We start from the raw sequence: 15717 nt of genomic DNA, 5'->3' as shown, positions 1-15717 counted from the left end.
ATGCAAGTGAAGGCTTCCCCTGGTGTCCTTACAGAGAGAGTGAGGTTGAGAGGGTTGACGAGGTCTCCAGGTGGCCGGCAGTGCCAGGACCCATTGCCGTGGACCGTGATCTCCGTGGGGTATAGCAGCCACTTGCCATTGCTGACTTCATATGGCCACTCCAGCCCCAGGATCAGGGCACCAAGGGCAGCCAGCCCTTCCCCCACTGGGCCCACCTGCGGGTACAAGGGGTGTCATGGCTACTGTCTCCTGGAAAACCACCTCCATCTCACCAACCCCCACCCTCACACCCTCAGACCCTGGACCCAGAGGTCCCCTTACCTGGAACTCATACTTGAGGGGGCTTCCCACATCCTCCACAGTTTTCATGCCAGACTCACCCATCACTGTCCCCCCAAAGAAGCTTTGTAGCCGGTGACTCACCCTAGGGGTAAGAAAGATGCTGGAGTCACAGGGGATGGGAGGGGCCCTTGCGGGGGCGGGGGCACCAAGGTTAGCTACAACTCCTCTGATATCAGGCAGACCTGAGATAAACCCCAGCTCTAGCATTTACTAGGTGTATGGCCTCAAACAAGTTATTTATCCTCTCTGAGCCTCAGTTTCTTCATCTGTAAAGTGGGGTTAATCTGTTAAGCAGGGTCACTATATAATGGGGCTGTTGTGAGAAGACAATGAGATGATGTATATAAAATCCTTAGCATTGTATATACATGCCACATCTTCTTTATCCATTCATCTGTTGATGGACACTTAGGTTGCTTCCCCTAGAGTCTGTTATACAGAGGGAAGTAAGTCAGAAAGAGAAAAACAACTACTGTATGCTAACACATATATATGGAATTTAAAATTAAAAAAAAATGGTCATGAAGAACCTAGGGGCAAGACTGGCATAAAGACACAGAACTACTAGAGAATGGACCTGAGGACACGAGGAGGGGGAAGGGTAAGCTGGGACAAAGTGAGAGAGTGGCATGGACATATATACACTACCAAACGTAAAATAGATAGCTAGTGGGAAGCAGCCGCATAGCACAGGGAGATCAGCTCTGTGCTTTGTGTCCACCTAGAGGGGTGGGATAGGGAGGGTGGGAGGGAGGGAGACGCAAGAGGGAAAAGATATGGAGATATAGGTATATGTATAGCTGATTCACTTTGTTATAAAGCCTAAACTAACACACCATTGTAAAGCAATTATACTCCAATAAAGATGTTTAAAAAAAAAAAAAATCCTTAGCACAACAAGCTCTCATGAAATGGCAGGGCCACACCAACACCTTAGCCCCAGAGTTTCTGATTCCTCCACTGCTACCTGCTTTGCAAGGAGAATAATAATAATAGTAACAATAATGATAGTGATGTTGTTATGTCTTGGCCTAAGGATACCAAGCCAGGAGAGGTGTCTCAGAGGAGCTTGAGAGACACCTTAGGGAGGGGAGACCCTAGCTCAGGCCCAGCAGGCTGGGGTTGGGGGGAGTGGTACCCACATGCTGAGCGAGGCCTGGAGTGTGTAGTCCACCAGCAGAGTCAGGGTTATGGGCCACAGGTCATCCTGGTGACTTGACCTGGGGAAAGAATGGGGAGGGTAGGGGAGGAATGTGTCAGCTAAGGCTGGGGTGGGGGGGCCCAGGACATCTCAACCCCGACATAGCCTGGCTTCTCGAGGTCACTCACGTGGAGAGCTGCAGCTGTGCCTGGAGTTCCCTTGTGTGCAGGGTCACCCCAATGACCTCGAAGGCAATGAGCAGCTCCATCTGCCATGAGGGTGAGGGAGGCAGAGAGGGGCATTTGGGGCCAGGCAGGGGTGATGCCATGGGGAAGCGAGGGGCTGAATGCTACGCTAAGGAGTTGGTTCTCTGGCCTCCTCCTCCCATTCAGGGTGCAGTCTCCCACTGCCACCTGTCTCCACTTTTCCACCTTCCTAGCCCCTTCTGTTTCCCTTTTCCCATTCTCTTCTGTTAGTAATATCTCTGCTACTTTTGAGCCACATGACCTTGAGCAATCACTGAAACTATATAAGCCCATGTTTCCTTTCTGTAAATCAGCACCTACCTCCTCAGAAGGTTGTGAGAATTATATCATATAAAAGAAGCACAGCCTTGGGGTCAGGGCCTGGCACATAGTAGGTGCTCAGCAAAATCGCTTTCCTCACCTCCACCTGCTCTGGCTTTGTGCATAGCTCCCTAGTGGCCCCATTTTTCTGTCTCTGGGTCTCTCCCCACCCCCTACTGTATCCCCCCCTCCTCCACTCTGGCTCTTTGCTTCAAGGAAGCCTGGGAAGCAGGCAGGCAGAGTGAAGATAAGGAACTCATCAGAGGAGTAGCCTGGGACCCACAGGGTTGGGAGGGTGTGGTCGGCGCTCACCCTCTGGTTCCGTTTGAAGGGGTTCCCCAGCTCGCAAACAATGGTCATGGTCTCGTTGGCTTGGCAAGCTCCAGGCTGAAGAAAGAAGACAAATCAGGTCTGGGTGGTCAGACTAGGGCTTGTCCAGCCCCTCTCCTGTGGTACAGGGCCTGAAGCCCTAGAGGCCTGAGAACCCATGTGTTCCCCTAGCAGCAGAGACACTGCAGGCACCTGAGGAAGCCCAGCCTAGAGTAGTTGGGGGGGGCGGGGAACACATGGCAAATGACAACACATGTACATGACATGTATGAAGGATGCATATACGTGGTGAAGACGTGATTGGGCTCCGAGGGGGCGGAAGGCACTCACGGGGCGCACTGAGGACAGCAGCAGGGCGGGAGGCACCGCCAAGGTGAGCAGCGCCTCGTGGGCGTCTTCCCCAGCCCGCTCCCGGCTTGGGGTGTTGGTCAAGTTGATGCTCAGCAGCAGTTTTCGGAAGTCTCTACTGTATGGGAGCCTGAGAGGGGAGGAGCCCCGGGCTGAGCCCAAAGCCCCGCCCCCGGGCCCGCCCCAGAGCTGTTAGGCCCCGCCCCCCAGAAGAAAGCCCCTTTTCTGGCCAGGGAAGGCCAGTCTGAACAGCTCCCACCCCGCTAATTAAGGTCCCTCCTCTCCGATTCGCCTCTCTCTGAGACGCCTCCCCTCAGATCTTACCAGTTCTCTCCCCTCTTCCAGACCAATAGGGCCCCGCCCCTCAATTCCCCAAAGCCAGTGAAGTCCGCCCCACCCTTGGCCAATCCCCGCGGTCCAGAGCGCACCTGCTCAGCCGCTGCCCCAGCTCAGACACGAAGGCCGCCTGCATCTGCAAGTTGCTGTCGCACTTGTTGTCCGGCCCGCACTCCTTCTGGAACTGGACCTGGGGGTGGTCGGAGGCGTGGAGGGCCCACCACTCACAGCGCCCTCTGGCCCCACAGCTCTCCGGGTCCCTGTCCTTCGGCCCCACCCACCTCCGTGTGGTTCTCCAGAGCCTGCGCCTGGTTGAGGACCGGGTAGGCGTCCAGGGACCGAAGCCCCAGTCGGGGGCGCTCAGGCATCCGCAAAGGTAAAGAGTAGTTCATGGAGATGATGATGGGTCGGAGTTTGTCACGGACGTTGTCCTGGGAAAGGAAGGTGCGCTGAACCCAGCTCTGCACTGCCCTCCAAACCAAGTTGAATCCTCACACCATCCTAAATCCCTAGGGAGGAGCTGAAGGCCCCCACCCCGCCTCAACCCTGAAAACACCCTGTAAGGCTGAACCCCCTCCTGTCTGGTCACCAAATTGACCCCACTGGTACCACCTTGACCCACAAGTGAGAAGGTGGGGCTCCTCCTCTCCAGGGAACCCTCTGGGGGAAGGGTTGAGCTTCCCTTCATCCCTGGGGATCCCAGGTTGAGTTCTTCCTTCTCACCCTGATGTCCCAGCGAGAGCCTGAGCCTGCCCCTACTAACGGATGCCTTTTCCCCAGAGGTGAGCTGAGGCAAGAATTCCACACCCCTCACTGTGGCCCCCATCCGTACTCCAAGGGTCTCCTCTCTCCTCTACCATGGGCTGTGTGCTGTGCACTGTACCCTCTACTTACCTATGGCCTTCCAGGCCGACCTGCCACCTCTGTCTCTGGGGAGACCTCATTCCCTCACCCTTGACCTTGGGGACTCTGGCTACCTCTTCCTGGGGCCATGGAGCCCATGTGCCACCCCTCGCCCCTCCCTCACCATCAGGAGCAGCTCCAGCGTCTGGCAGCGCATCTCGGGCATGGAGAAGAAGCCATGGAAGATAGCTGACTGACTGCGTGCAAAGCGGAGCCGGGGTGGGCGGCGGTCCCGGTCGGCCTCCAGAGTGTAGGCCAGGGCTGCGGTGCACAGTGTGGTCAGCAAGTGACCAGGTGAGCATGCCCTCCCCCTCGCCCTGCAGCCCAGCACTCACTGATGTTCCGCCTGTAGTTGGGGTCCCCGGCACTCTGGTTGTAAGCAAAGCACAGCTCTACCTGCACACTGTTGAAGGTGGGGGACATGGAGGAGGGTCTGGTCACAGTGGGACCCAGATATCCAGGCCCTGGCTTTCACCCCCTTTCCTGGGCAAGGCGGAACAGGGCCCTTCAGGGAAAAGGCAGGGACAAAACTGGGGAGTCCACAGGGTTGGGCTGGGGTGTCCCTGGCCCCTTCCCTCCCCACTCTCATCAGAGCCATAGAAAACAGGGTTAGAGGACACCAATGGGGAAACGGAGGCCCTGAGAGCAGAAGTTGCCTGACGTCATTAGTCAGTTGTTGGCCCAGCCCAGTCTTGGGCAGGATCCCCAGTCCAGATCTCCCTCCCCACCCCGCCCCCCACTTCCCTGCCCTGTCTCCCCCTGCCTTCTGATCCAGTACCCTCATTCACACACAGACCTTGGGGTCATCACCATCATTACTGTAACCATCTTAGCAACTAACATTTTTTGAGCACTCAGGGTTTACAGAGAGCCATGCTAAGGGCTATTTGTATATTATCTCATTTGATTATCACAGCAGCCCTGTGAATTGGTTATTAACTTTGTTTTATAGGCAAGGAATCTGAGATTCAGAGAGATTAATTTGCTCAAGGTGGCTCTCTCTCCTTCCCCGCATCCCATCACCTAAGTGTCTTTCTCTTCCCTCCCCTTCCAGGATCTCACCCCCCAGAGCCCATCCCCACCATTGCAATGGCCATAGCTGGAATTTGAACCAGGCAGTCAGAGCTCCCACTCTCAACCACCGTGCCCTATTGCCCCCACCCCCAATTCACCCATGACCTCCTGCAAGGAATTTTGCTTTTTAATGAGGTTGGGTAGGGAGGGCCATGCTTACCCAAGAATCAGCCCTTTAATGGTGGGATATCGGGAGTTGCCAGGGGAGGGTTTTGGGAGAGCCTTCCCGTACATCAGGAGGAATGGGTGGGCAGAGTGGGGCCTGAGGGTCTCACCAGGAGGTGGCTGTGCAGAGTGCAGGATCCAGTACAGATGGCCTGGCCACCAATGTCCTGTGGAGGATGTTGATGACAGGCCGGGCCCTGCATGGAAAACCCGCAGACATCAATGCCTCTGGTCTGTCCCAGGCCAGGCTGGGGTCAGGGCTCAGGTTTGCGCGGACATGATGATGAAGGTGGACAGAGCTGGGGCTCCACGCAGACAGGGATGGAGGAGAGAAAGGCCCCCATCCACTGTCGCCCTGGCTCACCGCAGCAGCACGATGTGATCTGACAGGCTCCCCACCAGCAGGTCTGGGTAGAGGTTCTCATCCACATCCATCTGCCCACTCAGGGAGTAGCCGAAGGTGGCCAAGCCAGGCAGTCCCAGCTTCTCTCCGTGTATTACCTGGAGGCAGAGGGAAGTGGTGAGGACAGGCTCTGGGGTAGGCTCCAGGGAGTGGGGCCCAGGGGGAATAGGGAGGGGTGGATGAGGGAAAGGAGGAAGGGCCCCTCCGTCCCTGTCCATCCATACCTGCTGGGGCTGTCTGAGGAGCCCCCTGGAGCTGCCGTGGTAGATGTACACTTTGCCCAAGCCCTCGAAAGGGGCTCCCACGGCAACGTCTGGGGAAGAGATACAGTACAGGGTCACCCCGTGTACTATGGGCCCCACAGTTCCCCAACCCTGTGCTCCAGGCCACAGAGCCCAGCATGGCATTGACCTCCCTGTCAGACAGTGCTCAGAGCATCAGAGAACAGAGCTCTGTGGCTCAGGATTAAAACTGGGACCATTGGGCACCCAATTGCCTCTTTTATATGAGGGAAATTAGGCCCAGAAGAGGGAAGTGACTTACCCAAAGTCACACAGCAAGTTAATGTGTCCAGCAGGCCTAAACCCCAGATTTCTGACCACTGGCTGTTGTTTGTTTTCCCTTATTGCAGTGCCTTCCTTCTCCCCCACCAACCGCCCCTCCAGACACATGGTCCTTCTAATGACATTTACCAGCAGGGTCACAAAAGCAGGTGTTATCCGTTGGTGACTTTGCCAGGTAGTTATCAAGCACTCATCTCATCCAAGAGTACTGGCAGTAGGTACTACTTTGTTTTGTTTTTTCTTTTGGCAGTAGGTACTACCGTCCCCACTTCATAGATGAGAAAAAAGGCTCAGGAAACCCAAAGTCACACAGCTAAGGAGTAAAGAAGAGGCTCTAAGCCCATGTCTGTCTCTGTGTGGGGGCTGGGATTTTAATCACAACACTCTAGTGAGCTTTACTTGTTAAAATGGCCAGGCTTTTAAATTCTAACCATTATTTGCACAAATAAATCCAAAACGTTTTGTCTTCTTAAACTTTCTAGTTTTCTGCTTTTGATCTGATAAGGTCTAGGTAACCAGAAAGCCAAGCTTGTTAGAAAAGGAAAAGGAAGTAGGTCCTGAGTGACAACTGGGCAACTCTTGTATCAGTAAGTGCTTGGGCTCATTAACTAGACTTTCTAGCACCTGTTTTGTCTCTTTAGCGGCGCCTCTGCCTTCCTTTTGGTTCTCAGGTATGTTCTGGGAAGTTGAGGTTGTCAGAGAAATGATTTACAGATACGCCAGGTGCTCCCGTGGCAACCAGGCTCGACCCCTTGATTTGTCCCTCTCCTTGATACACCAGGTCCGATTGGTCCCCAAGTCCTGCAGAGCACTAATGGCATCCCCTATATCTGGGACGTCTACCTTGTCCCAGCGCTTAACGTCCCACACCTGATATACTATATTCTTGATCTTAACACCCCCAGCCTGGCTCCCCGCATCCATCCATCCCACATCTCCCTCCAGAATCATCTTGCAAGGTACCAAGCTATCATATCAAATCCCTGCCCCCAGATCTTTTTGGACACCGCTCTGCCATAACCCAAATATAAAGCCCTAGTTTTTCTGCCTGGCTTTCAAAGCGTCCACCCCACCCCTACACCACCTCTCCAGCCTCATCTCTGATGCGAACAACCCACACTTACTAGACTCGAGCACATCAGGCAAGTGGACCACACTCACGTTGTGCCCCTTCTCTTCCCTCCACTGTGCACACTCAGCCCAGCCTTTGATGCCCAGTGGTACGTCCACTCCTCCAGGAGGTCTACCAAGCTCGCCTCTGTGGGGGCTCCCTTTGCACGCTGTCTCTCCAGCACCGCTGTGAGCTCCCCAGACCTGGGCCCCAGCCTGTCTTCTCTTCGGACCCTGTCAAGCCTGGTATGCAGCTGGCTCTCAGTCAGTGGATGCTGGGGCAGGAGTGCTGGCTCATACCCTGGAATCCATCCTGGTTGATGTCACCGATGCTTGCCACGGAGAAGCCAAAGGCAGAGCGACTGGGGCCGTGAAGAAGGAGGGAGGGGTGGGCCGGGAAGGAGGTGCCTGCCTGGTTCATGAAGACATAAATAGCACCCCCTACCTCCTCTTTCCGCTCAAAGTAATAGGGGGCACCCACCAGGAGGTCCTGCCACCTGCACAGGAGAGAAGAAGGTGGAGATGGGACATGCAGCATAACTCTTATTTAGCAGACACAACTGTGCCAGGCAGCGCACGTGACTCTAAAAATGGCGCCTCTGGCCATAGGTCGTGGGAAGGACAAGGAAGCATCACTGTGACCCGTCTAATAGAAAACACACGTTGTGGAGAAGCCATGTAGACACAGGTCACACCCAAACAGCCCACATCCACTAGAGCCATACAGATGACAGGCGTAGACGAGGAGATGGAAGCCTCATGAAATTGACATGAAAATACCCAGAATCCCATAAAGTCTGATTGCAGATCAACATGCAAAATTGACTAGCAAATCCCTGCAAACAGCATGCAAAGAAATGCACAATTGCAAACCTCCATTTCTCTGCCCTGCTTTGGGCAAGCCCGCCCCCCTCACCATAATCCCGGCCCCAGAGAAACGTCCCTGTATTCTCACCCATCATTGTTCAGGTCTGCCAGGGCAATGGCGCTGCCAAAATAGGCGCCCACCTGCCTGCCCTCCAGCACCTGCCTCCTCCGCAGGTCTCCACCCGCCTCCTGGCTCAGCAAAAAGACAGCGCCCACATGTTGGTGCCGAGGGGCACCCGTCACAATGGTGGTGCTCGTAGGGTGCAGGACGGCACTGCCCACCTGCATCGTGTAGCCTGGGAAGCGGGGAAGGTGGTCAATCAAGGCTCCAGTAAGTTTTGTCCCCTTCAACTCTGGACCCACCTCCCAATATCCCCCCATTATCTTCTATTCCTCTATTCTAAGTTGGGCAAGAAGGTGGACCTTGGATGCCCAGCCCCCAGTCCTGCCTGCACACTGGACCGTGAGCTCCATGAGGGTCATGACTCTGCATCTTGGGGGCATATAGGTGGTGCTCAATAACTGCGTGCTCGCTGAATTAAATGCCACTAGTCGCACTGCACCCTGGCCTCGCTCTTCCACCAGACACTGAAGGTGAGAGGGCCACTGAGCCCCTTTCCTCCTCTCCACCCAAAGGGCCACCACAACTGGACTCACCAATGTAGAGGTTGCCTTGGTCCGCTGGGTCCTTGTAACTATATTCAGATAAATCCCAGTCCTTCCGCTGAATCATGTAGCTGTTTCCTTCACAAGGATTTGAGGAGGGGGAGTATAAGTCACCACTCCTTTCCTCCACTATGTCCAGGCCCCCCACCTCCAGATAAGGATAATAATAACCCCTTTTATTTGTGAGTACTTTGCCATTTGCAAATCACTTCCTCTTTATTTTAACAATTCTGTGAGGTAGAATGATGACCCCCATTTTGCAGATGAGAAAAGTGAGGCTCAGGGATGGTGAGCTAGTTGTCCAGCTGGAATCCAGTCATCCAGGCACCCAGATACTAGATGACATTTCCCTCACCCTAGACACCGAAGCCAGACTCCACACCATTATATCCTCGTAATCCTGCCCCAAACTCGGGCTGCCTACCCCTACCCTGCTCCCCAGGGCTGCTGCTGGAGAGTACCTGTGGCCCTGCCAAGATTCTACAGGACCAAGGGGTGGGAGGTAAGACTAGCAGAGCGAGCAGAGGCCTCGGCCTCGGGCAAGCCCAGAGCGGTGACTACGCCCTGCGCTACCTGTGGGTCAAGAGGACGAAATAAATAAATCATTGGGATGTAACAGAGAGCATAAGAAATATAGTCAATAATAATGTAATCACTTTGCATGGGGACAGATTGTTTCTTCACTTATAGGGGTGATCATTTTATAATGTATTTAAATGCTGAATCACTATGTTGTACACCTGAAACTAACAAAATATTGTATGTCGACTATACTGCAATGAAAAAAAGCAAAACAAGATTCTGGGCTCCCTCTGCCTGTTGGTTCCGCAATAGTAGGTGCAGTAAGGGAAAAGGGGCCACTGTCGCTACAGCCTATGTGGTGGAGAGAGGCAGGTGGAAGGGGTGTGAGCCGTCAGACTCCTGAGAGGCAGTATGTGGTGTGGCAGATACAAGCATGACTTTGGATACAAGGAAATCTCTGCGGCCCTCCCAAAAGATTGCCCTGTATGTACTGACATGAAAAGATGCCCACAGTTTATCGATGTGTGAAAAGGAAGTAGCAGAACAGTATGTTTAATGTGGTTTTGTGTGTGTGTGTGTGTGTGTGTGTGTGTGTGTGTGTGTGTGTTAAGATACCTATACATTCTAAAATAAGTCTGGAAGGAGCCACAAGACACTTAGCAGTATACACTGGGAAATGGGACGAGGAAGATGGGGGAGAAGAAGGGCACTTTTCCTCTTTACTTTACTGTACCATTTAGTAGTTGTACCAGGAACGTGCTTTATTTTTTAAGTTTGTAAATGGTTAACCTGGAGTCAGATGGACCTGCATCCAATACAGGTTTCAGAACTTACTGTTGATTTACTTCACCTCCCTGAGGCTCAGTTTTCTGTAAAATGAGTATAATAATACTCGTATTTTAAGATTAATTCAGAGAATAGGTGTAAAGCCTCTGGTACCTAGTAAGCACTTTAAAATAGCAGAGGTCGAGGTAGTTGCTGGTGATGGCAAACGAATGCTCTCCTCTGCCCTCTCGTGTGGAGGCTCTGGCAGGCTGCCCTCGGGCCTAACGGGGTGGTGGCCTCTGCCCCCTTCCCTTCCCCCACGGTCCCCACCTTTCCAGTTGTAGGCACCAGGAGCGCCAAAGTACACAGTGTTTTGGGTGAAGCCGCCGCTGGCGCCCAGCTGACACATGCCGGTCTCCAGGTAGTCGGTGTTGCTGTTGCACATCTCGTTGTGGTAGGTCTGCCAGTCATCACTGGGGTCCAGCTCCAGGTCGTTGCCCCTCACGTAGCACTTGCCCACCATGCGCCGCTGGTCCTCCGACCCCGACCACAACACCTGGGTGTAGCGGTGGGCACAGACCTGGGGACCCCAGCCCCCCCCCAACGCACACAGCTGAGCCCGCGGCAGGGACTTGGGAGCAGTGTCTCCACAGCCCTGTGCGCCTCTGGCTTTGCAGGAGGGCAGTGGAAAGAGGTCTCCCAGCTTTTCTTTCTTCCCACAGTGGTGCTTGGACCTGCATTGCCTTTCCAGAATTCAAAAACCTGCTCTGAAAGCTGAGAACACTTTTGGAAGGCCAGAAGGTACTGGAGTTGAGAGTGGCTGAGGGATCTTGGCAAAACGAAAAGGGAAAAGGATGAGAGAATGTGGGGTTCAGGCCCTTGGGTCTAAAAGGAGCTAGACACAGGGCTTCCCTGGTGGCGCAGTGGTTGAGAATCTGCCTGCCAATGCGGGGGACACGGGTTCGAGCCCTGGTCTGGGAGGATCCCGCATGCCGCGGAGCAACTGGGCCCGTGAGCCACAACTACTGAGCCTGCGCGTCTGGAGCGTGTGCTCCGCAACGAGAGGCCGCGACAGTGAGAGGCCCGCACACCGCGATGAAGAGTGGCCCCCGCTCGCCGCAACTAGAGAAAGCCCACGCACAGAAACGATGACCCAACACAGCCATAAATAAATAAATTTAAAAAATAATAATAATAATAAATAAATAAATAAAAGGAGCTAGACACAGAGCAGGTTAGGAATTTGTGTCTCTGCTGTCCCCTGATGGCCTCGCCCTCTTAATGAAAGGTCAGTATTAGAATAACAACAACCACAGCAGCAGCGGCTGACACTTACTGAGTGCTGACCGTATGCCAGACACAAGTCTGAGCTCTTCACATATTCATTCTTTTAAGCCTCCTACCAGCCCTATGGAGTAGGGATAATTATCTTCCCCATTTTAGATAAGGAAACTGAGGCACAGAGAACTAAGAAACCTGCTTAAGATCTCACATCTAGAGAGAGGCAGGGGATGTTCAAACGAAGGCCGTCGGGGCTCCGGGGTCTGAGCTCCTAAGTATCAGGCTGTGCTGCCTCTCTTGAAGCTTCTCCCTGCACATGGGAGGTGCTCCATGAAGAGTTATTGGACAAATCAATCAGAATAGGGTATTTGCAAAAACAGCCAGGGGCCAGGGGAAACCCAGAAGCAGGCCTAGTTCTTGTTTGCTCGCCGTCTGTGTCCCCGTCCAGCCGTGAGCCAAACCCATGCTCGTACTGGCCTGAGCCTGTCCCGGGTAACTACAAGGTTTGTAGTGCGGGCTCAGTGCAGGGCACACAGGACGTGCTCACCAAAAACGGACTGAACGAATGGATGGGTGAGCAGAAAACTGCTGAAGGACCCAGGATCTAGAACTGACTTAAGTGGAAACCTGGACCCACACCATCCTTAACAAAAGACTAGAAAGGGTGTTTCAGTGAACTGGTCAAACCCAGAGCTTATGACAGTGTTCAGAGGTGACAGAAATCACAACGTGATCCAAAGGTGACGGCTATGGGGGTGACGGTTGACTGGAAAGGAGTGGGCTTTCTGGAATGATGTAAATATGCTATTTCTTTAGTGGGTGTTGGTTACACAGTTGTATAAACGCAGTTCAGTTGTCAAAACGCAACTGAAACAAAATTTGTACATTCACTGTATGTAAATGTTACATGAATTTAAAGGTGAAAAATAAATGGTCTATCTGGGACTCAGAAACTGAGGAGGTGACAGCTGACAGCAGGGAGGGGGCCCCCAAAGCCCAGCCGGGTGAGCTGGGGCAGCAGGGCTGTGCCTCTTCCACCAGCCGGCCTCCCCGGAAGGAGCGCGCCCAGGCCGCACTGCCTGAGGCCCTCTCTGCCCTTTCCATCTCACAGTTCCCTCAGCTCATTCCTACGAAGGGTGAACATCCCCCCCCCCGGGGGGGGGCAGTGGGTGCTTCAGACAGGACCCAGGCTGGCCCTTGGAGAGCGCCAGACACCCTCCCTACCCCCAGCCCCTGCTACAAGTGCAGGATGAAGGGACACACATGCCGTGGAGACGTACAGCCACAGAAATGGACATTTGCAAGGCACCAGCTCATGCACAACGGACCCTTCTCCTGCCCTCTGCCTCCCTCCGAAGCTCCTGGGAGACGAAGGGGAGGGTTGGGGGGGGGACACCGACGGCGAGCGCCCACTTACCAGGACTCTGCCCGCAGGGCCCTGGCTGGCCACAGTCACCCCAAGCCACATGTCCTCAATAATGTGATGGTCAGGGTCACCTGTGGGCATGGGAGGGGTCATGAGCCAGGGCACCTCACCCCACCTTCCCAGCATCAAGAGCACCCAGGGGGCAGGGGTTGGTCTCTCCCGGATCGTCCACTCCAGCAGGGCAGCCCTCCCTCCCCGCCTTCTCCAGCCCATCGTAGTCCGAGCTCCACAAATCCCATCTGGTCCCACTCTAGGACTCCCTCTTCCCAGCCGGACAAGAAGGGACTAGAAGCTACCCAGGTGAGCCTTCTGTCTCTTCCAGTCATCCTCCCTGTGCTACGCCCTCCACCAGGCTCCTGACCCAGCGCCCATTCCCAGGTCCTCGCTCACTTTTCTCTGCAATGTCCATCCGTTCACAGTCGTCCTTGTGGGCAGTGAGTGGGCACAGGTACACAGCACCGGTCTGGTTGGTATAGCCATCAGGCACAGCAAGGTCCCGCGGGGCGCCAGCCAGGAGCCTGGGGGCAAGAAGGGAGGTAGACCCGGGCCCACAGTCCCCAAAGCCCGCTTCAAACAACTCACTGCTGAATGTGCGTGGGCCGGGCCTCCGCTCTGTGCCAGGCTCTGCCGTCGGGAGATGAATGGCTCCCCGCCCCTGCCCTCGAGGAGTGCCCAGGGTAGGGGAAGGCAGGCAAGGAGACAGACACCTGTGGTCAGTGCCTCATGAGAGGAGAGCAGGGAGCAAACCAGCCCAGACTCTGCGTGGGGGGCAATCAGGGAGGCCCACAGAAGAGGGGACCCTGGCCTGAGTCTGATGACCAGGGCTTACCAGGTGAAGAAGGGGAGGAGGGGCTCTGTAGGCCAAGGTCTGGCCTGTGCAAGAGGCGGGAAGCATGAGCAAGAGAGTGACTCAGGGACCTGCAAGGCCCTCGGTACAGCTGGAGGCCAGAAACACGGGGAGGGACAAGAGGCAGGGTGGGAAGGGCAGCCACGGAGGGGCTTCAAGCAAGGGAGCGACATGGCCAGATCTGGGCTCTGGAAGAACTGTTTTGGCATCTGAGTGACATAATCAGATCTGGGTTTGGGAAGGAATGCTTGGCCTCTGAGATGAAGCCAGAGGGGAAGAGAGCAAGGCTGGGGGAGTCCTGGTCCTACCTCTTTGAGCCACATCTGAGGACTTAGATCCGGGGGCGGGCGCTGAAGAATGTGGGCGGGAAAAGACAACTGACCCTAAACAGAGCTGGGTGAGCTGAGGTCAGCAGGGCCCTTATGTGACCTGGGCGATGTCTACTGTCCCCCCCCAACCCTGTTGAGACAGACATATGAGGGACAGGGGTGGTGGCAGGGGAGCTGGGTACCTGACACTTTGGACAGTGTGGCCCCGGGGCAGAGTTCTTGCTGCTGGGCATGAGAATAGGGATGGGTGAGGACTATAAACCACCTTGTCCCCAGCCTGCCTGGAACCCCTCTTTAGGGACACCAACTGCAAGTCTCTGCAAGGTTCTTAGGGCTCTAGCAGCCCTTCCCATACCGGAGAGGTGACTAGAGGAGAGGAAGGCAGTGATCAGCTTTGAAATATCATCTCAAAAGACAGCTCTTGGACCACCAGAATCAAAAATCCCTGCGATATTTGTTAAAAAGGCAAATTCCTCAGCCCACCACAGACAACCTGGATTGAATCTGGGGGTGGAGCCCTGGAACCCGCTTATTTAACACGCACCCCAAATGTTCACACCACAGTTTGAGAACCCAGCTCTACCACCCCTTGCTCTCCCAGCATCATCTGTCTGCAGCCTCTGGACGTTCTGCCAAGACCGCCTCGTCAGTCCTGCTGGACCCAGCCTCCTGGGTGGCAGGCACCTCCTAGGTAGGTACCCCTCCATCCGGCCCCAGCAGTGCTGTCACCTGAGGTGCCCAGCTCAGAACTTGGGTGCCAGGCCCCCTGCCAGAGTCTGCACGTGCAGAGCAACAGCCCTGCCTGCAGCTCCTGCCCGGGACCTGAGAGTGAGGGCTGCCGGGAGCGGGCAGGGCAGGGCCCGGGCATGCCAGGGCCTGGGTGCCTCGGCCCACTGGGTGTCAGGAATGCGCTGCCTGGGGGTGCCGGGAAGGGGACTCTGCCTGCACCTCACACCTCAGCTCAGACCTCACCCTGGGGAAGGGTTCCTGGGGGCAGGGGTATAGCTTCTCTAAGCAGAGCAGGGCTGGGAGCTCCGGCAGGAAGGCTGGCAGGGGGCCAGTGTGGCAGCCAGGCCCTGTTAGTCACCCTCTGTCTGGGCTGGGTGGGGTGCCTAGCGAGTCCGCTGCCTGACCACCCATGGGCATCCGCCCCCAGCCTGACAGGTGCGAGAGGGGAGCTGCTGCCTGTGGGAAAGGAATATCTCAGCCTTGGAGCTGAAGGGCCTGGTTCTAGGTTTGTTCTGCCTCAAGGGACAATTTCTTTTCCCTCTCTGAGCTGTGAGTGCCTCATCTGTAAAATGGGACAGCAGCTGTCCCACCACCCTCCAGGGTTGTTGGGGGAAAAAGTGGGTTCATTCTTTGAAAGGGCCTCCCGACTATGAAGCCAAGGCCAACGTGAGCACTGTCGTTCTGCTTTCTTGTGGCACCAGGACTGGCCCTAGCACCCCCTCAGGCCTTGCTCCGGGGACCCAGGAATTTCTGCCCCACTGGGTTAGGGGACCTGAAGCACAGGCACAGAGCAGACTAGTTCAGGTGTTCAGATGGGGCAGAGGATCCAGGCCTAAGGCAATCAGTCAGGTGGGGTGGGGCACTGGCAGCTAGTCATTCGAGGGTGGGAGCCCAGATTTGGCTGGAGGTGGCAGCTGGGGGTTGGCTACAATGACCTTGAAGGGGTGGGTCCAGGCCTCAGTGGGCAAGGGGCCCCTGGAGAGCCCAGGTTGCATTCCAGGGCG

The 15717-nt window shown here is 55.2% G+C and overlaps 1 protein-coding gene across 2 annotated transcripts in view; it reads right to left on the bottom strand.

Annotated features, from left to right (window-relative positions):
- ITGA3 (integrin subunit alpha 3) overlaps window positions 1-15717 on the bottom strand; it is a 30402-nt gene that overhangs the window by 8418 nt on the left and 6267 nt on the right. For both annotated transcript variants that reach the window (XM_033411108.2, XM_004282630.4), the window contains exons 2-20: window positions 13199-13326; window positions 12800-12879; window positions 10432-10681; window positions 8806-8892; window positions 8237-8444; window positions 7582-7778; window positions 5833-5921; window positions 5570-5706; window positions 5316-5402; window positions 4302-4369; window positions 4091-4227; window positions 3345-3494; window positions 3156-3253; window positions 2710-2857; window positions 2362-2436; window positions 1672-1751; window positions 1485-1562; window positions 322-424; window positions 33-215 (exon numbers count right to left, since the gene is read on the bottom strand). In XM_033411108.2, the coding sequence (XP_033266999.1) occupies window positions 33-215; window positions 322-424; window positions 1485-1562; window positions 1672-1751; window positions 2362-2436; window positions 2710-2857; window positions 3156-3253; window positions 3345-3494; window positions 4091-4227; window positions 4302-4369; window positions 5316-5402; window positions 5570-5706; window positions 5833-5921; window positions 7582-7778; window positions 8237-8444; window positions 8806-8892; window positions 10432-10681; window positions 12800-12879; window positions 13199-13326 (2383 nt within the window). The remainder of the gene's footprint in view (window positions 1-32; window positions 216-321; window positions 425-1484; window positions 1563-1671; window positions 1752-2361; window positions 2437-2709; window positions 2858-3155; window positions 3254-3344; window positions 3495-4090; window positions 4228-4301; window positions 4370-5315; window positions 5403-5569; window positions 5707-5832; window positions 5922-7581; window positions 7779-8236; window positions 8445-8805; window positions 8893-10431; window positions 10682-12799; window positions 12880-13198; window positions 13327-15717) is intronic.

This window comes from Orcinus orca, chromosome 19 (genome assembly GCF_937001465.1).
Source record: "Orcinus orca chromosome 19, mOrcOrc1.1, whole genome shotgun sequence".
In the NCBI taxonomy this organism is placed as follows: Eukaryota; Metazoa; Chordata; class Mammalia; order Artiodactyla; family Delphinidae; genus Orcinus; species Orcinus orca.
This window is presented reverse-complemented; position numbering and strand designations above follow the sequence as displayed.